Source organism: Melospiza melodia, chromosome 9 (assembly GCF_035770615.1).
Source record: "Melospiza melodia melodia isolate bMelMel2 chromosome 9, bMelMel2.pri, whole genome shotgun sequence".
In the NCBI taxonomy this organism is placed as follows: domain Eukaryota; kingdom Metazoa; phylum Chordata; class Aves; order Passeriformes; family Passerellidae; genus Melospiza; species Melospiza melodia.
The window spans coordinates 13,277,394-13,298,068 of record NC_086202.1 but is presented as its reverse complement, the minus strand read 5'-3'; the positions used below and the strand labels follow the sequence as shown (position 1 = coordinate 13,298,068).

The following is a 20,675-nucleotide window of genomic DNA, read 5'->3' as shown; positions in this document are numbered from 1 at the left end:
GACAGCGCAGCCCATTGCTGGGTTAATTAAACATTTGACTTTAACACCCTCCCCATCATTAAGCAAATAAAAACAGATAATTCAAACTGCACTTCATCCATGGGGTACACAACATACATGTCAAAATTAAGAGAGTCCAAGGCCCTCAGGGAGTTCTACTCGGGGAGGTAATCAGTTTAAATCTTATCTGGTTTATCAATTATTCTATTGATTAAAGCAGGGTGATTATACAAAACTCCCTCTTGCCACATGGGATACATGTAAGCAGAGCAGGACAACACACACAGGCTCAAAAACGATTTAAAGAAAATGCAGACAGATGAATAACAGTCTATTAGTACAAGCCAGCAATCCATAGCTGGAAAACCTGATACTTCTTCAAAGCTAGTGAATTAAGTCCTTCCAAATTAGAGTACCAATGCTTTTAGCTCATCTGCTCTAAAATCAGATCTGTATGTTGAAAGGACAACATTTCTTCATTTTAAAAAGGTAGGTTTTTTGCCTGAAATATGTTTTATTGATACAGTCCCAGAACATAACAAAGATAGCTAACACCAGTAATTCCAGACTTTTAAGTCATCATTCTTATCTATCAGTGACTCTGAAAAAGTGGATGAAAAGGGCATTCTCTGTATTTTCACTCTCCCACATACATACACGGCATAGCCAAAAGTAGAATGTTATATTTTAACGATTTAAGTGTGACAGATCAACTCAGACAAAAAAAGAATGTGCTGTGGATTTGTGGAGGTTTTTTGCTTTTGCATCCCTCCAAAGTGAGGCATTAGCAGTTGTGGGAGCTGCCACTGCCATGTACTTCTCATTTTCAAAAAGCCCTAACAGAAAATCCCACCACAGTGGTTCTTATCACAACTCTCTTGCATACGGCCACACTACACAAAGCAATTCCAGTTACTTCTCATTCCTCGTTTCCAGCTGAAGACTTTTTTCTCTTAATGTGTCTGTGTCCTGAGTTTACAATCACAGTCCCACCTCCATTATCTTCCAGTAATACTATGTTTCAAGTTTCATCTTATCCTAAACTGAACTGTACAAGACCTTGCCCCACACATACAAAACAGGAACCTTTTAAAAACAAAACACTGCAGGCTACTGCAAACAACTGGAATTTATTTCCAAAAGTTCCCTCAAAGCAATAATTAGCAGCAAAAAAAGCTCAGCTTTAAACCAGGGCCTTTTTTTTTTTTCCCTATACTATCTCCCATGATCTGTTTCATAATGGTCATACTGGTAGCACAAATTAGTCATCTAATCACGTCTCAGCTCTTAACCAGGACACAGGGTATGAACCACAGAAGTCAAAACACCAACAAGCCAGAGAGCCCCAACACCTCACCAGCCAGTGCTGCTGGAGTTGCAGTCACAGGAATTTTAAGCAACAAGGACAGCTAAAAAGCAGGCCTGAGGTGTGTTCTTGCCCTTCACCTTCAGGAGGGGATTATGTGCTGCTCCACATTGGCATTGTGTGTGCATCCAACCATACTTCAGCCTCCTCTCTGTAGATCTCTTTTCTTCTTTGGAAGCAAACTAGAAGCCTGCATTAGCATGCTGTATTTTGCTCTCACCACTAGAAATACTGAGGGTGCTATTTGTAATTGTATTCTTTTAAGAGGTTTGTTCTCTGCAGCTGTTTTCTGCTTGCAGTGTATTTTGTGTAATCAGCACATCATCATAAATACATTGGCTGTTCCCCTGAGGGAAGCTGTCACTGTTTAATTTACAGAACAACCTGGCCAATGTGAATTCTAACACTACAACACTATGGCAAGAAGTTACCACACTCGGAAAAACAGGTTTCTATGAATTTTTATATCAAGAGCTGGTCCCAGGACAATTTAGTTTCTAGAAATAGATTGATTTTAAAAGCACTCTATACACTGGATGGAATAGATTCTTTCCCATTTACAGCCTCTTAAGGCAGCACCAAATTCACTCCCACATTATTTTAAAGGTGACAATCTCACCACAACCATCTTCACTTCTGACTTTACCAAAAGAAGGCACTGGATATAAGTGTGTAATCCTACACTAATTTTGTGTGTGTGTGTTTGGGTTTTTTTAATGAACAACCACCACAACATCGTGTTAAGTTTGTCTTCATTTGCACAAGGGAACGTACTGTGTTGCAAGGTCAAATGTTATTACCTACATCAAAGGGTTGCTGCACAGTTTATTACTCTAAAGATGTGATAGAAGAGCAAGGTATATTCCTGAAAGAGTAGAAGTGTATGCAGCTTTATTGGCTGAATGAAGAGTTGCTTCCTTTGTTCACTGGATATATGGTTGTATTTTGAGGGAATAAATCACAGGGATTTTTTGTAGAAGGCAGGCAAAAAGCGATGGTTGATCTCGCTATACACAGACACAATTTGGAAAATTCCACAATGGTACCAAACTATATTGGTAGCCATTTAAGAACTTTAGACATGAGCCCTAAATAAATACTTGGGTACAATCAATGAGTTACTTGGCTATTTCATTCACAATGGCTACTAGAAGCAGTCTACCTGACTGCGTAGAAAAGGAGCCAAGAAGACTGAAATCCTGATTTTTTTTGTACTTATACACACACATACACATATATTTAAATAAGGAAATATATTAAAAAATGCTAGAGAGAAACAACTATAAACATAAATAATATCCAAAAACCAGAATTCGCAAAGTACAAACTTCTTTGGGAATTCTCCTCAAAAAGCAACAAAAACCTGTTTCATCTATTTTACAAAAAAATCTGCATTTTATGTCGAGGGGCAGCTGGTTGTTAAATAACTTTAGTAGCAATTTTGCCAATTCTTAGTGGTAATTAGAAGCCCTGTTTAACATCACCAGACACAGGGCAAATATACAAACATCATAAAGAAGAATCATGCATATCACAGAATATTTGCTACGTATTTGAACAAGGAGAGTTTAATTTTACTTAGTTTGCAGAATATTCTAGCAAATTATTTTTATTTCAAATCTAACAAAATATAAGAAACCATTAAAGCAAAATAAATACTATCTTGTCTCTGATATGGTTTATGTTTATGAGAATGACCTACCAAACACAGATAAAACTGAGTGAAAATAGCTGAGATTTTATGGAAAAGTGAGTCAGCTGGTTATCTGTAGATGAAAGAATACAGGAAAGAGAATAGCTGAGTATTTTTACACACTATGTAAGTAATAGCCAACAGAAAGCAGAGGAAATAAGTTGAAATCTATCCGACGCAGTGTAGCAAAGTACTTCTTCAAGCTATGAATTTTAAAATTTAGCAAGTGCTCTTCTACTGAGAGTGTTTGGGTTGATTCCCTGAAATTTTGCGTGTGTTCACCTTATTTCAGAGAAGAAATATTTCATTTTCTTCTCCTTATACAGAATTATTCAGAACTATCTCTGCATATTTCCTAAGAGTGACTGAATTCTAACATTGCTTAAATTTAGATGCAGGTAAGAAAGTATTTCATGACTTCTCCAAATTTATTGTAAAATACCGTATTTGCATTTTTAAATTAAAATCATTGGTGTTATCTTTTTGCCAGTCGTGCACAAATAGGTACAACTCGATCTTGTGCCACCGGCTCCCTCCAAAGTCCTCCCAGCCACCAAATCCAAAGTGATAACGGGGCGATTTACAGGGACTAGGCTGGTTCTAAACGCACTGGACCATCTATGAGTGGTGCGAGGGGCTTGGAGCGGGGTCCCCTCAGAGCCTCCTTTCAGCACAGAAAGGGACAAAGATGCAGGCTTTGGGGCAGCACGGAAGAGTCGCTGCAATGCGATCGAAGCAGCCAAGGCCGGCGAGCCCCGGGGCTGCAGTTCCGGGCGCGGCCGGGGGAGCGCAGCACAGTCCGCGCCATGGCCCGGCCCCCGCCCCGCGCCGCGCCCGCGCCCAGCGCGCACACGCACAGCCGCCTTCTAATTCAATTAGCGCAGCCTGCAACTCCAGAAAAGAGTAATTCAATTAGTGCATTGTGGAGCTCCACAATACCTCCAAGCAGATGTTCGCAATCCGGAGGAACCGGAGCTAGCTTTAAAGATACCTGTATGCCTCCAACGCGGCGCTGCATATGCCGTTTGTCACCACGGCTTTGCACACCTTCCTGACTCCTAACGAGGGAGGAAGGAAAACTCGGATGAGTTTTGTTTCATTTTTTAAACGCAACAGTCAAACCGGTGCTGGTGTGCTAGAAACCTTGCCCTCACCTTAGCGAGAAAAGCACATTAGTAGTAACCGGACCATCACTACCCAGGCTGATGGAGGGGGAGGCCTTGTAGCTACGATGCAGTTTAAATTAATCATTGTCCTGGAAACACTGAGGTGGTATTTCTCAGTGAGAGATACTGTCACACTTCTTGATACTCAGATTAAAGAGCTAATAAAAGCACATGGAACTTCTGAGGATCAATATGGGTGCAGAACAAATGCCAATTTCTGTTACTAAATGTAATTACTCAATGTAATTAGAAATTAGTGATGTGCTACAAAAAACAACCAAACCCATCCCACTGATCCACAAAGAAAGATTTCTTTCTAGTCCCCTTCATTTCTTTGCCACCTGAAAGGAGAAAAATATCTCTTGCTGTTGCTACTACCCGTGAGCTAAGATCTTGCAGCACACCCTGGGCAACTCCCTGAGTTTGGTGGGCTCCCCAGCATCACCCAGCCAGACAACATCACCAGATTTAAAGAGGGATAAATCCTAAAAATGTTCAAGAAAGCTCTTCTGTAGTCACTGGGCACTTTATTTAAAGATATCTCCAGCTAAGCTAACCATCGTGGTGTTCCTACAATGAAGCTCCCAAAAGCCTGAGCTACAAATGGGGCTGGAGGCAATCACAAAAATGCGACTTGGCTTCATTTCTGCTCCATTTTTATTGTTTCTCATGCCTTTATAATTGCTCCTGCCAGGTGGTAAAATAAGGAAAAACAGAAAAGACTGCTGCTGAACACCTCCAACAAGAAACTTTGCTGAAAAAACCAGGTGTCACATTGTGGCAGTTCAATATTTCATAGCCAATACAAGGAATGTGCAACAGCACTGCAACTTTAAATCTTTGCCTCCTGTGTCAGTCTATCTCCTCTCATTGTAATGCCAAAGGGAACAGCAATCAGAGTGGAGATGTTCAATGTGATAGAGGTCAGGACACCAGTGGATCAACGTACCAGAAACACGACCTTGTTTATTTTTTTCCCCAGTATTATTGTTTACAGGGTGCTTTGCTCATGTACCTTGTGGTTCTTAGCTAAAAGATGAAATTACAGCCCAGGATGAAGCGCTCAGGCACACATCCAATTTGTGTTTCCATCTCAGAAAACAAAAAGCTTCTGAGGCCCTCGGGCTGCCATTCAAACTTGGAGAGGCTGACATTTTTAACAGCATGAACCAGAGACTGGCAGAGGAATGATCTAATGCATTTCTGACTTGTCAATCAAAGATCTCACCTCTGCTGTCTTGTAAACAGTTGGGGGCCACCTAACTACATTCACAACCAGGGCAGAGCCTGCTGCCAGCCAGGGGGGTGCTGGAGCCACATGCTCTGGCTATTAGTCACCAAAATTAGGATTCTGCTTCAGAGGTGCACTGTAAACAGCCCCCGGGCAGGCTTCACACGGCCACAGGCTGAGCGAGAGGGTGAATACAAAGCAGGCTTAGTGTCTCCGTGCTGATGGAGTCTGTGACTGGACACCCCATATCTTTCCCAATTAGAGACAGAACTATGCACACCAGCAAACACTGACTCCAAAGCCAAACAATTTCCTTCAAATGTATTTCTCACAAACACATTTCTGAGCATGCAGTTTGCCCACCCCAAGACTCCAGCTCTAACCTCCTGTATAACCAGAAATTATGTACTACTGCTCACATTTACACTGTATTTCCAGCAATAAAACGTCAACTTCTAACACAGAAGTGCACGAACAAGCCAAAGGAAATTTAGAGACACAACTGTTTCTACCAATACACTGACAATGCTTCTTTGACAAATATTCTGCTTTGTAACACAAAAATATGAACATTAGGAAAAAAAAGTAAAGGTAATTTGAAGAATAAGTTCATGCCTGTCTCACAGGGACAACAGTCTTCCATCACTGCATACCTTTAACATCTTTGGCACGTTCACCTTTCTGCAAAAGTAATCTCAGTCCATAGAGGTCACATCCATCCTGCACAGCCTCAAGTGCACTCCCTTTTGCTCTAATTTGCCTAGCACAGTACACCCATGCTGTCCTCCCCAGGACAGAGCTTTTAGCCCAGACTAAGGAAGTCTCACATGCATGCTCACTTCTGCAAAACCAAGCAGAATCATCCCCTTCACCTGACAAACACTGAGGTGTAGTTCTTTATGGCCAAGATCTTCAGGTAAAACAAAATGCAAATTTCTGACATTCTGTAGAGACATTTCTGAATTCAACAAGACGTTGCTACCTCCACCACAAAAGTTAATCCTCCCCTTTGACTACCAGAGCCTGTTACAGAAATAAAAGTTTCAGATTTGGCAAAATGAAGCTGACAAGACAATTTTCTTCTTTTCCACCTGTGTCCAGGCTCCAGACAAAGGTAGTAAAAGCATGACTCTTGTCCCAAGAAGTCTACAATCTAAACAGGAGCTGGTATTTGTGTTGGCTGTGAATTAGGTAAAAAGGAAGAGGCGGACTGCTCTCTGCTATTATGGCAATACATAAAATCTTTGGCAAGACTTTCAAATTCCTCTTCAAGCCTCTTCATTTATACAACAGTCTACAGAAATTAATTCAAGAAAATATTTTGGTCTTCTGCCGACCTGGAAGGATTAATACAATCATTCCCTTGGCATACTTGATGAGTGTAATTGTAAATTTGAATTTTCAAAGAGCTTCAACTATGAAAAGCAACATAAATAGAGCCTTGTGAGCATGCATAGAAAAATATTTTAACAGGTAAAGTAATTCTCTTCACATCGAAAATGTCATGAAAACATTGCACCCGTTGGCACATCTGTAAACTTCCAAAGCACAAATTTCTAAGAAAAAAGAGCATATTCTGTATAATTTATTTTTTATTATTAGGAGAACCAATATGCAACCTAATTTTCAGTTGCTTTGAAGATTAACAGTACTGTAATATCTGGCATCCAAGACACTGAAAATAGAATAGCTAGCCTTTTTTCTTGTTAAAATACCCTCTTTGACTTGACCACTTCCCACAGTGCCTTATAGGAGTTCATGTTCCAATCTGCTGCCATCTTCCACCATGATTGCTATGAAATTCAGCTACACAATAGGCTATCAGCTGCAAAGTCCTTTGAGATAAAAGATGTAAAAAAGAACTGTTTCTAGCTCCTTATTCCCCTATTCATGGGTTTAGCCTTAAAGCCTTTCCCACTGCAGGATGATTGCCTAAAAACAGGGCTGAGGAACCAGAAGATCCTGTTTTCACCTGCCTCCAATAATAAAAACACAAAGAAGAAAAATGAAGTTACTTGACATATTAACAGAATTATCTCTAAATCAACTACCTGCCAATGCTCCCCATGAGGAGTCAGCAAGACTTTAACTGAGCTATTCAAAAAGAGCATCTTTCCACATTTCTGTCTGAGCATCTGAAGGCAGGCATGTAAATAACTAGACAAATTCAGCAGTGACTAAGTAGCCTTCCAGATGGCATCTTCTCTTTTGCCACAAGCAAAGAACATTGATATGCTTCTCCAGTTACTTCAAGCTTGCTATGGAATAAAGAAAGTAACTTAATATGAGAAAATTCACTGGGCTACAAGAAAGTCTTTAATGCTTTCCTGAAGATTTGATACCAAAAAAAAAGCATTAAAGAATGATGAAATACTGCAACATCACTGCTTCAAGCAGGCTCCAAACCACTCCATTCTGCACTGGAAAATGCAGAAGCCATGCCTCAGAGGGGAGTTTTCTTCAAACCATGCAAGCTAATGAGGATCAATCAGAGCCCATTGAAAAAAATGGACTGAAATGTGGATGACTCAGTGCTGCAGAAGCTGTTGCTGGCAATGTGGTTTCTCTCTCAACTGGCAGTAAATGTGCTCCTCAACACAACAGTCAGAGTTCAGTGAAGAGTACCAGTTTACCATTGCAAGTAGGACATACTTCCCCAATTCCCATAGTCACTAAATACACATGGAAATGTCTCTCAAAATCTGCAGAAATGCAAATGTCAGTCCTACCAGTATCCCAGCACAATGAATCACTGTGCAGCTGACTCATTTGACCCCAAATATCAATGCACTGCATTAGCAGAACAGTTATTGCTCATATCTACCATTAGTAAGGACATCTTAAGCTTAAATAAATTAATCTTTCCTTTTGTAATATATGCCTATTTTAAGTAATCAAAAATAATTCAAGTAGAAAGGAAGAAGTCTCAATTTGAATTTATAAATTACTTTCCATATACTGCTAAGCTTAAAGAGATTTGAGATTCCTTCAGTAGCCAAAAGCTCAAAATTAGGCCCATATGATTTAGTCAAATTATGCAAATCAGGATTAGGAGTCTAAACTCTGTCTGTTGTCTCTAGAGTCCTCTTAGACTAATAAACAGTCGTGTTTCCCCCTCCCCCAGAGAAAGCCCCACTAAAAGCTTGGATCAGCAAAGGAGGCCTGGCAGGACACCTTCCAGAGTCCATCAGTGCTACTGCTGTGTCAGCAAAAAGAGTTGCACCAAAAAGCTGCAAGACACTTAAACCTCCTCTGGGACTAAGAGGATTATTTCCATTACTATCCTAACTCTGGGAGCAAGAAGTAAAACTTAAAATAATCTTTGCATGCTTTCCTTTAAAGAGCATAAGGAACTTACCCCAAAACAAGTGAAAACTTCAGTAAGATTCTGGCCTTTTCTTTTTCTCTGGTTTTGAAAGATGCTGGTAAATAAAACTCTCTGCCACAGGTTAGGCCAGCAGTAGCATAATCTAGCAGCATAAACCTCAAAGTAAATGTTCATGCTACAGTAAGCTCAAAAAAACATGCTCTCTGCAGAGATACTCATTAAGTCCTCAACCACTGCAGTTTATAAAACACCTCAGTTTCCAATGTGAATATAATATCTCTGGAGCCCAGACTCTGCTGTTATGTCCACATGCCATCAAAAATGCTTGCAATGATCATGAGAGCCTTGTCTAGGTTTCTTGATGCTCACGCAGCACCTTACTCTCTACCCATGGGAGAATGTCTGCATTTTTTAAGATTCACTGGTCACCCAAAGGGTCTGAACAAACTGGTTTGGCAGAAAACTGACTGATGACAGAGAAAAGCCTGAATCTAACAAACTCAGAGATCAAAGGGATAAAAAAGTTTCCTTTATTTGCCTTTTGACTGACAGCTTACTTGGATAATAATTTTCTGTAGTCAAAATGTCCAGACTCCTGCTAACAAAGCTGAAGTAAAGAATTTCTGGCGTCAATTATCATCATGGCAATGAACTCACCCTCTCAGTCCTTCAAGTGGCACACAGAAAATTTAGATAGGAGGGGAATCACAAGTAGCCAGAACAGCCAGATTGGAGACGGTGTGATGGATGCTGTTTGCCAGATATAATTAAGTGGTATCTTTTTGACACAATTTAAAACCAATGAAAAAGATGATGGTATCAAGCCAACTTAGATAAAATAATTATATCAAAGGTAAATGGAAATGCCCCAGCTGCCCTGAATCTACACAAGATGGGTTAAAATACCAGAGATCAGAATGACAGAGGAGAGGCATAGAGTATGAACCAGAATAAATAGAGGTCAAGCAGGCAAGTAAAGGAGATGCACACGCACACAGATGGAGAGAAAAGGAGTGGGGAGAGACAGAAAGTACCTGGAAAGCTGGGAGTGCGCCAGTCCCTGGGTTATACAGGCATCGCAGCGAGGGCATGCTGTCCGCCAGGCTGGAGCAGCCCAGCCACAGAGATCTGGGCATAGAGCACTGCAGAGAAAGGACAACTATGAGATGGGGCTGTATGAGACAGGATGGCACAGATTACAGGAACTTTTAAGGCTTAGCCAAATGGCATCAACACAACTGCCCTTTAAGACAGCACTAACTGCTGAAGCATCTTTTTCCTTGAGAGAAGCTTTACAGATGGCATAGTAGCAAAAAAAAAAGGCACTATGGATCAAGAAAGTAAATTTTGATTAATATTCCACAACAACGCGTTGAGTTTTCCCAGTAATAGAAAGTTTCTTTCCAATTAATCAGACCTATTCTCTATCCACAGCAATGCTCCAGGCAGAACACAAGGCAAGCAATTGGGCAAGGAAAGCATAAAAGTAAACGACAACTTTAAGTCTAATACTTGCAGGGAAAAAAAGGTTTGTGTTTTGCCTGTAAATGGACAAAATAAAAAGGTTTGTGTTTTGTCAATAAATGGATTTTCCTAAATAACAGAAAAAACCTATGATCCAAGGTGAATAGGAAGTTTGTGACACTTTTTAAGAGTTTCATGTTTCTGCTTGCCTTGTTGTTTGTTAAATAAAATACAATTTTTGTAATAAATTGATTCAGTTCCTACAAACAGAAATACAAAAAAGGAGCCAAAGCAGCCAATCAAGGAAAATACTAGCCATTTTGATAGTTAAAGCCATTACCCCTTGAAATAGAGAGCTGCTTATTCATTTTACACCACTACTATTAAATTTAGGGATGCATTATGATAGCAATTGCTTTTACCAGACACAGAGTTTTTGATGCCATAAGCAGTACTGCATTTGTCTAATTACTGGCAAGGCAGGAAAAAACAAGTGTATTTTAAATTGGCAGATAGCCATGAAAACTGAAGGATGTGATAGATTAGCTGCTGGAGATTTTAAACCCTCATACTCTTCTTTTTTTGCAATCCTGCCCCCACTTTTTTTCTTTTTTTTTAATAGAGGGGGAGGGGATGGGAGGAAATTTGAGTGGAAAGGGCAGCTGGAATGGGTATGAAATGACAGCTGCCTTCTGAGCCTCCGTTTCTTCCTGCTCTTGAGAGGGCTAGAAAACCTTGCGCAATCTTGCACTAAATGAGTATGTAAGAGCAACATAACCCATCTCTGAATGAGCAGAAAGGTGATCACCAACATCCATAATCTGGTCCTGTGCAGACAGACACAGAGATTAACCTCGTCTGTCACCACATTCTTTGCTGTACTTTGTTGCAATTTACACTGCTGTTCCAGAAATAGTATTTAAAGGCTGCTGGGGAATATAACCTATAGAAACATTCTCAACTGAAGTTTATGATACCTTAAAATACATTCCTCACTGCATTTTCATTTGAAAAAAACCCAACCAAACAACTCTTCCCTTTACAAAGATACTGAAACTCAAGAATTTGAGTACATCATAGTACTACATATCACATGAACTTGCTACTTGTATGTAATGCCCCTCCTAAAGCCAAAAAAATTACAGCCATAGTATTGTAACAAGCTACAAAAGTGAGCCATACTTCCTTGTCCACAACTCTAACCTCTTAAACACTCCCATACAAAATACCTTCCAAATGCCAGCATTTTTTTTCTTTGCAATGTAATATGTATCACTACAGCTACTGAAAGCTGTTGTGACAAAAACCTTTTTTTAAAAAATGAATACATGAGATGGACATCCATGGTTAAGCATTTCACCAATTTTATTTATTTAAATCAAAGTTGCTTATTAGTCTCCAAGAACATCACAGTAACAGGAGATTCACTCCATGGTTCCTCTGATGATGCAGAGCAAATTCACTAGGTGAGGATCAGCTGCTTACCATTATCCATCCCAGGATTCATAACATAATACAAAATAAATATGGGATGACTTTTTTTTTTTCACACAGCTATAATTTATTCCATATTCTCAAGCTTTCCCATCCCTGGGGCTGCCTCATGTTTTTTGTACTGTGATAATGAACTCAAAGAACTGATTGCCATTAAAACTGGCTGATAATATAAAAAAAGAGGTTACTTTAAATATTTGTACTGACTCAAGCATGGAAAGGTACAGAGGCAGGAAAATGAGGAGCACTCTGTCAGTGGAAAGGCAAGCTTAAGTTGACTCAAGGTTTACGTGAGATTACAGCTCAAGTCAGAGTCATTACAATCTGCAGGTAGGGCACTCTATTGTGCCAGGGAACTTACAGGGCAATGAAATGTCTTCCTCTAAAATTGCCACAATAACAAAGGAAAACATTGAAGGGCTATTCTGCAGAGCTCTCTGTCCAACAGAGGATATCATTCCTCACCCATGCACTCCTGCCACTTAGTATTGTTCCAGAGTTAGGAAGTACAAAGTAAAAAACTACCAATACCTAAGATGATTTCTGAATCTGTTCCAGTATATAACAAAATCTACATTAGTGGCACAGTTCTGTTACCTATCTCAAAAACATAAGAGTGAAGTTGCACAGTGTGGAAGGAAATGTCATTCCCGTACTTGCCTTTTACCTATTGAATGAAGCAGAGACACTAAATTACTGTTGGTGACTGAAAGAGGCTTACTCACAAGCCTGAACAAAAGGCCCCAGGTGCTTCAATAGAAACAGCTTGTGTGTAAATCAGATGAGTGACCCACCAGAACAACTTCATTTAGAGCCTGATCTCTGAAAAATCTCAACAGCCTCTATCCCCATGCATTGAGCAAGCCACATGTCAAACGCTCACTTTTGTACTGTCAGCTCCACAAACAAGGGACTGGCCTCAATGTTCATGACTTGAAAGCTGACTGAAAAAATCCTCTCCTGAACTCAAGTCAATCTACATCGATTCATCAAAACAAAGATACAGAAGCACAGTGCTTGGACCAGAGCCAAATGGGAATGCTGGTATTGCTTGCTAAGTACTGGACCAGGATGCAGCAATCCCTTTACTTTCCTAACTCCCAACTGCATTAATACTTCGATGTCTGCATAACTTTCAGACCCAGAGACGCAAAGCTTTTTATTTAGAAAAGCAAAGCATCTTTAATACACATTGAGTGGCATAAAACAGGGAATTATTTGACGAAAAACCCAATTTCTTTTTCCAATTGATTTTAAAATCCCACTCCCTGAACTCTGAAATGCATTTTCCCACTAAACAAACACAGGGAGTACAGTTTCAAACAAGACCAGCATCCTCCTTCTGACAGAGGCTGGTTCCAGCTGCTCCACTGGTGATTAAAATGGGTTTGCCTTACTTTAAATTAAAATAGTCTAGAAGCATGGACAGCCTCTGCCTGAGCTGAGTGGACAGTAACCATTAGCTGAAGGGAAGATGTATTTTAACCTCTTCAATTATTCTTGTAATTATATTGCAAGAACATTTTTTGACTACATCAGATGTTCTGCCTCTAATAGTCTACCCTCTCTTCCAATTATCTGATGTCCTAAAGACAAATTTCAATACACACTCAATGGCTAAATTTTTGCCAGTGCTAAAAATTGGTTATTTACTTTTTTTGCTACTGCATTACAAGATTATACATTACCATTTCAGACTGGGTTTTTCTTATCAAATTTGTTCTCTTCTAGTCCTTCAGCAAATACAATATACTAGGGGTAACTAACACAGTTTTAGTAAATTGTGTTACAGGTCAGAAATATATCACCTTGTCCTGTAAAACTAAGTGGCTCTACACAGGGAAAAATAAAGTTCTTGAACTACTACAGTTCACAACTACAGTGCACAGGTATGAAAGCATAAACTGACTATACTGAGTTCACTGTAAAACAAGAATGACCAAAAGAAAATCAAACAGTAGTTGAAGGATATTTTTTTCATAGTCACTTCAAAGAAATTAATTAGACAGTAGTGCAGAATTACTGTCTCTAATTGTGGCACATTTAAAAATAGTGAGGTATTACCTACTACCCCTGTAAGAACCCTGTACTGAACTTTATGATAGCCTGTGCACTTAAAACACCTTTGATTTACAGGCAGCCTAACAACTTTTTGTACATCTTCACAAATTAGTGACAAAGCCAAAGAGGAAATCAAATTTTCTCCCCAAGGGCTGGTGTTTGGTGTACTGTACATAAAATTAATTTCAGATGCTAACCACATCTATTGCAGTCCTTCCCTAGTTCAGAATTGTTTCCCTTCTAGTACAGAATTCAGCACCTTAAGCAGGTGAACTCTAAAGATAAACCAATCACAATTTCTAACTCTTACAAAAACCAAGACACGAGGGGAAAAGGGGCCCTAGAAATTCTACCAGCCAAACTGGAGCAGATAAAACATACGGGATGCTCTGAAGGGTATTAGAAATATATAAACAGATGTGAGCTTGATATGAGGGGACAGATCACCACTTCAGAAAGTAAATATGGGATGGCTGGCAAAAACAATTCTCCCTGAAAGTCTCTTTCCCACTACTGTTTCCTGCATGCTCTATAAAACCTAATTCTCAGGAAATGTGCCTAAGGAATTTTAATCCTTTATCAAACACACGCTCAGATCTTACTAGGATTCCTAATATTCAGAATTATTTTTATCATACACCACAAAAAATGGGAGAACAAACTTTAAGACCTTTCAATCTCACTCAGTTCCTCTTATACTTTTTTGGCCACATACTTAACTAAGCCAATGCCAAAAATATAACATACATCACTTTCACATTGTGTTCAGTCTGCACTATTCCTGTCACCACAGAATGCAACACATTGCATGAAACATATCAGATAAGGCAGCTGCTATTTACATTACAAATGCTGGTCTCATGAAACTTAATAACAATTCCAGAAATTTACTTCTGGATAAAAGATTATTTTGGATCCTTTCCCTGGTCCACTTTTCATTCTTTTAACCTCTCACATACACATAAAAATGAAAAGGTATCTCTTATGTTTCCCTCTACTGTTCTGAGAGGTGTTTTCTGATTAAATATATATAAGTATTAAAAAAAAATACTCCCAGTGCATCTTGTATACTTTTGCAATTAAAAAATCTGTCATACATATTTCATTTTTTTAGCTTTGGTAGCTCTTCTTATCTGAAAAAAAAAAGTATATAATACAACTTCTAAAAAAGCTGTCAGAACAGAATGAGAATTTTTTTTATTATTTATTTTAAGAGATTTTGTGGGGCTTAGTTATTTTTTTCTTTTCCTCTATCCCAACAATGGATGCAAGGCATACTAAATACATAATTACATGAGAGAGCCACACAGCTTTCAGAAGAGCTATTCAAGTGAATTGTGTAAATAATATGTCTTTAAAAACCCTAACGTATGAATACAGATTTACCAGTTATGAAGTAGTTATATACCTGAGAGACAAGAAAATGCATTTTAAAAAAAATTCTGCCCAATTATGAACTTACCAAAGAGACTAGCATGTCTCAGAGCAAATTAATACTTTCATAACTTTTGGAGAAAGTTTTTTGCCTGTTTTCACTTGAAGATAAGAAAAACATTAAAAGCTGTAAGTCTTAATTAAGACAAAAAAACAACAGTCAAAAGCCATACAGTTAAAATGTGCACCTCCTTGCATCCCAGACCAGTTTGCCATACTTATAACTAGGTAATTCTGACTTTATCACTGGCAGTTTTTCTTGAAAGTCTTTCCACATACGAAAATTAATTTATAAAAATGAAGAGACAACTGTAGTAATCCTTGGAGTGTGACCATGAGATGGATCTCACAGGGTTCAACCAGCCCACCAACAGCTCTAACTGCACATATTGCACCCAAATGGTGAAGGGCCAGATGTGGCTGCTGTAACAACCAGTGCTTTGCACGATTCCTCACCTTCTACTGTGTTCAGACACCTTGGTCACATATCCACAAGCATGTATGGGTATGATTCAAAGTAATTGTGCTCCTGCTTTGCTATAACAAAAGCTGAGCTGTCTCATTAAAGACCCTTGGACCGTTTTTCATGAATCAAGCAAACCAACATTTCACTTTGGGAAAGCTGAGCGTATTTTTCTGGCACAACCAGGGTCTGACTTCCAAACAATTAGATCTCACAAATCAGAGGCTGAAACATGCTACCAGATTCAATTATAACACTCTTCCCAGACTCCAAACTTAGGTAATACTGGACTTCTTACCCTGGTACAGATCACTGACTTCAATGCAGCAGTTTTCCCCTTCACCCTCAGGGTGTTACCACATTCTGCCAGCTTTGCTGTGCACACAGAACTCCAACTGCTGTAAAGGGTTCTCTTTCCTTCAGCCACCCACTTTGCCTGTAATTGCTCAGTAAATTTTCCTTAACACACACATTACGCAAACTCTTCTCTAACCTTCTTGTAACTCCCTAGCTAACAGTAACTTCTTACAAGATATTCCAGTTCACTAACTACTTCTAAATATCAAAATAAGACACATGGAAAAGGATTTATGTATTCAGATTATCCAAATAATAACTTACCTGAGCGGGATCTGGGAGGATCAAATCACAGCTTTTAGGTAAATGATTTGTGAATAAATGTTTTCCCCAAGAGTGGTTACTGGAGTTCAACCTCTGTGATTTCAAGTCAACAGAAATGACATGCTCCAGCTTCCATCTATAAGGTGTACAAGATCCTCATTTGCCAAGTGTTTGAGGAAACTTATATGGATCACATCTGAACTCTACAATACTAATGTTTTCATAATTATAGCTCTTCAATGCATGAAGCTGATAAACCTAAAGCAGGGCAACTGCAGAGCTTTTAAGATTTAGGTACCATACCCTACTTTAAGGAGTAAAACTTGCAGAGACTTGTGTGTGCTTCTTTAAACAACAACAAACTTAGTAAGAGCAATCTCACCAAGGTCTAAAGATGAAACTATGTGAAGCCTTAAAACAGAGATTTTACAAGACCAAGTGGACTTGGCTCTTTGTAAGCAAGAAAACAGAATTGCTCCTAAGCTCCATTATGTCTGATCTTAGAAATATCTTCCAAACCTAATGATTCTTTAATTCTGCATCTAAAGCCTGATCAATAGCAAACAATTCCTCATGGGTTTGGGCAGAGTAACACAGCATACTAAGAAATGTGTTGAAACCCCTCCATCTTGGAACATTTCTAGAACTTCTCTCTATTTTCATGACACAAACTGCAGAGAAAAAAACATACATAGGTGGAGATATGAAACGGAAGTTTCATTAGATTTTTCCCTCATCTCTAGCTTTATTTAATTCCAAAAAATCTCTGAGTTATTGTTATGCACCTACCACACAAAAGCGTTTCAAGGATAAGTGATATGCCTGCATAGCGCTTTGAGGACATAATGTACTATATGAGTGCCAAGTATTAATAAATGAACTGCAGAAAGAAATCTTATTTCAACTTTCCACCCAAGGAGTTAGTATCTGAATTTTAAAAAGCATATGGATCCACTGAAAATAGATGTTTTAGAAGTTAAGGAAAGGATGCTAAATGACAAAATTACAAAACCAAAATATATCCAGAATAATTTCATTTTTCTCTCAGCAAAGTGCAATTTTAGCAGAAGAATCTTGGTTTCACCACAGTCCTGGTTTTTACGCTCTCTTTTCCAGCTGACTTGACTGAAGTGCAGACCATTAATATCTGAAGTGCCTTGTTTTGATTATACTGGCCTTTGCTGGTACCAATCTAGTTAAGGTATCACCAAGAATTTCCAGCATAAAACACATTTACAGGTTTATAACTTGGCTTTAAAAATTCTACTACAAAAAGACAGTGGGAGGCAGAAAGGCTCAGATGAGTGCATTACATTACATATCCTACGTGATGCATACTTGCTCACAATGCTATGGAAAAGGGAGGCATTAGCTTTAACTCTGAATTACCATGTTTCTGAAGCCACCTAAAAATGATACTTTTACTTCCCTGTTTATGTAATCAAAATAAGCTTTTGTAAGTGTTTTACCTAATTAGCTTAACTTGCCCAGTTTCATAGTTTGGCTTAAATTATAGAAAGTGCCCATATAATATAGGAATTAAAATATCTTGTCTATTGACTGTATTTATACACAAACATTCCCTCCCTGTCTCCCTTTGGAAGTCAATTGTGGCTTGTCTCCAAAGGGGCAGCATCCAGGTGATGGGATGTTACAGACTGCTAGCAAGTCAAAAGCTTAAACAAAGATCAAGGCTGAATAAAACAACTGCATTTTCTACAGAAAGACAAACACCTAAACAGGAAAGAGCTAGAGTAAAGAGAACAATGCAGGTTACTTAAAATGCCTGTCCAAAAGCAACATGTATTTCTGGCCATTGGTATTCTATTTCCTCTAGCCCACATAAAAACACAACACAACTCTCCATTATAGCACAGCAACATTAAATATAAAACCTGCCATTAAAGGGCAGAGGGTAATGACATCAGTGTGGGCAACCCATGCTCAGGTAGTGTTCAACTATTATCTCCAGTTTAAGAAGGCTGAAAATATGCAAATGCAGCCAGCACTGGTTTTAGATAAAATTGTCAGTTTTATGGATATTTATAGTATGTGTCCAGTCTTGCAGAACTCCATCTTCCTCCACCTCATCTGTAATCTAAACTGCTTCTAGTCCACATTAATACAATATGTTACTGGGATACTTCTCACAACCTGTGTAAGTCAGGCACCAGATCAATACTCAGCCACGCTGAGGAAAAAAAAAATCATTAAGTTAGGATCTGGTTAAAAATACAGACAGCAGGAGAATAAACCTGATGCACAGCCCCCATTCCATCTGGATGCAAATGTAGATTATGCTTTTACATACACCAAGAGTGGCTTTCTTTTCAATACATGCTTTTAAGGAATCCTACAGGTAGTACTTTTGATAGATATCCTACACCAAACCAAACTCACCTCAAAAAAATTTTACCTCTCTGCTTCTCATGAAAGCTCTTCCCAGCCTTTGTATCAACTGCCTTACCCTTATACTTCCTGTGGTGAAATCACAGCACGAAATTGGAATAGCAAAGCTATTTCCACGACAGTATCTGCTGATGACAAGCACAGGTTTATAACTTTTCCTTGGATCAAGGAGTAAGAAGATTGAGATAGACTTTAGAACGAATATCAATAAATTAAAAATCAAAGGGAAAGCATGCTTACCAAAAATATCTTTTTCAAAAAGTGCAAATTCTTTTATTATTTGAGGTTGCCTAGTGTAAAGCCTCCTTGGAAATTTTACTGTGCATTTTAGGTTATTTACCCCCTTGGTATTTTTCAGAGTCCAAAAAGCATATATCCCACCTGCATCACAGAACTGGTAATATAAGGCTGCTCTGTTGGCCTCAGAAGTAAAAGGAAAACAGAACAGCCACGCAATCCTCTTCCTATTGTTCCCCCAATCCACATTAGAAACAGAAACTGATGCCATGCCCCATAGGTCAACAAACTTGAGCTCTGTGAGACAATAATTGCAGAGTTGAGATTCCTCTGAGACACCTTGCCTCCGGCTCAGCAAAGTTTAAATCAAGAAAACAGAAGCTTCAGTGTCCCAACTGACCTTCACTGGAGTGGACTTGAGGAGAGAGAGAGAAACGGTCTCTTGGAAAGAAGCTCCAAAGCACGGTTCACCCTTGCAGCACATCACTTATTCAAAGAAATGGCTTGCAAATATAAGATTTGGTGTCCATCTTCTAACTGGTGTTGAAGCTCTGTCAGTAAGCTGACAGCAGTAAGCAGCTTGCCCAAGCACATTGCTACCTACTGCTTCTAAGATACTGACACAAGACTGGAGACTATCAAAACCATCCTGTTAGCACCTTCAATGAAACTCTCATATTTTAAGGGGATTTGCTGGTGCAGCTTTTCATTCTCACACTCTGCTCAAGTGACTTGGCTCTTTGTTTATGTTGGGCTCACAGCACCACCTTGAAGATCCCTTCACCACCACGTTTTGTCATTTCACAACTGCAGTTGCCATGACAACAGGATGCAGCTTATCTGTGCTGTTTTCATATTTCAGTTTTTGTTGCCATAACAACACATTCTGGCTTTCTACAGAAACAGCAACTTTAAGCCATGTATTCTCAAGGACACAGGATTCATCATATATGTTCATCAGAGAACAGATCAGTACAGGCCATTTGTAAATTAAGCTATTTTTTCTGAAGGGGGATTTTTCACTCACAAAAGTGAAAAGCTGACAGCAATTGCTAGAGGCAGACTGCTGAGACATCTAAAGCCTGGCCTTTAATAATAGCCAGAGTAATATAGCACTTGGCCACTTCCGAGTGGGGACTCCCCACAGTGTCAGACTGTGTCAAACTGCACAATTGTTATGTGATGTGAGTAAGTGTCCATACTTGATTCACCCAGGCAGATCTGAATTAGATGCTAGATGCAATTCTCTTGAGTTTTAACCCAGTGGCCTCCCCATTATTACCAGCACCACCACCATGCAGCTTTGTGTTTGAAGGCCCATTTTAATTCTGTAATTCAAGCTGTTGTTGTAGATCTGTTTTCAGACTCTGACCCTCTTCGCTTCCAGGTGACTGCATTTTGAACTTTTATTTACAGGAAGTGCACATTCATCAGACTGGTGAGAAAATGTTATACAAACACAGCATGCATAAACACAGAACAGTGATGGCTATGAGGGGTATCAGCTAACATGGCACTGTAACTTCATTACACCCTCATTTATGTACTTCACTAATGAGACAAGCACAGGTGTCTAACACGGTCCCTCACATGAGATGAATAACAATAATACAGTCCAACCTGCTTTAGCCATGCTTGGTATCCAGAAGATATAAGTTGAAATCCATCTTTTGGCATGTGTATTCGGGGCTAGGAGAGAATAGACATA

At 39.1% G+C, this 20,675-nt stretch overlaps 1 protein-coding gene across 6 annotated transcripts in view; it reads right to left on the bottom strand.

The window, feature by feature from the left end:
- The window catches only part of BTRC (beta-transducin repeat containing E3 ubiquitin protein ligase), a 115,015-nt gene that overhangs the window by 77,760 nt on the left and 16,580 nt on the right, over positions 1-20,675 (bottom strand). For 2 of the 6 annotated variants that reach the window (XM_063163333.1, XM_063163335.1), the window contains exons 2-3: positions 20,588-20,656; positions 9,819-9,926 (exon numbers count right to left, since the gene is read on the bottom strand). The exons of 1 other annotated variant lie outside the window; for it this stretch is intronic. In XM_063163333.1, coding sequence (XP_063019403.1) covers positions 9,819-9,926; positions 20,588-20,656 — 177 coding nt within the window. The remainder of the gene's footprint in view (positions 1-9,818; positions 9,927-20,587; positions 20,657-20,675) is intronic. 3 more of the 6 variants (XM_063163334.1, XM_063163337.1, XM_063163336.1) reach the window with 2 other exon arrangements.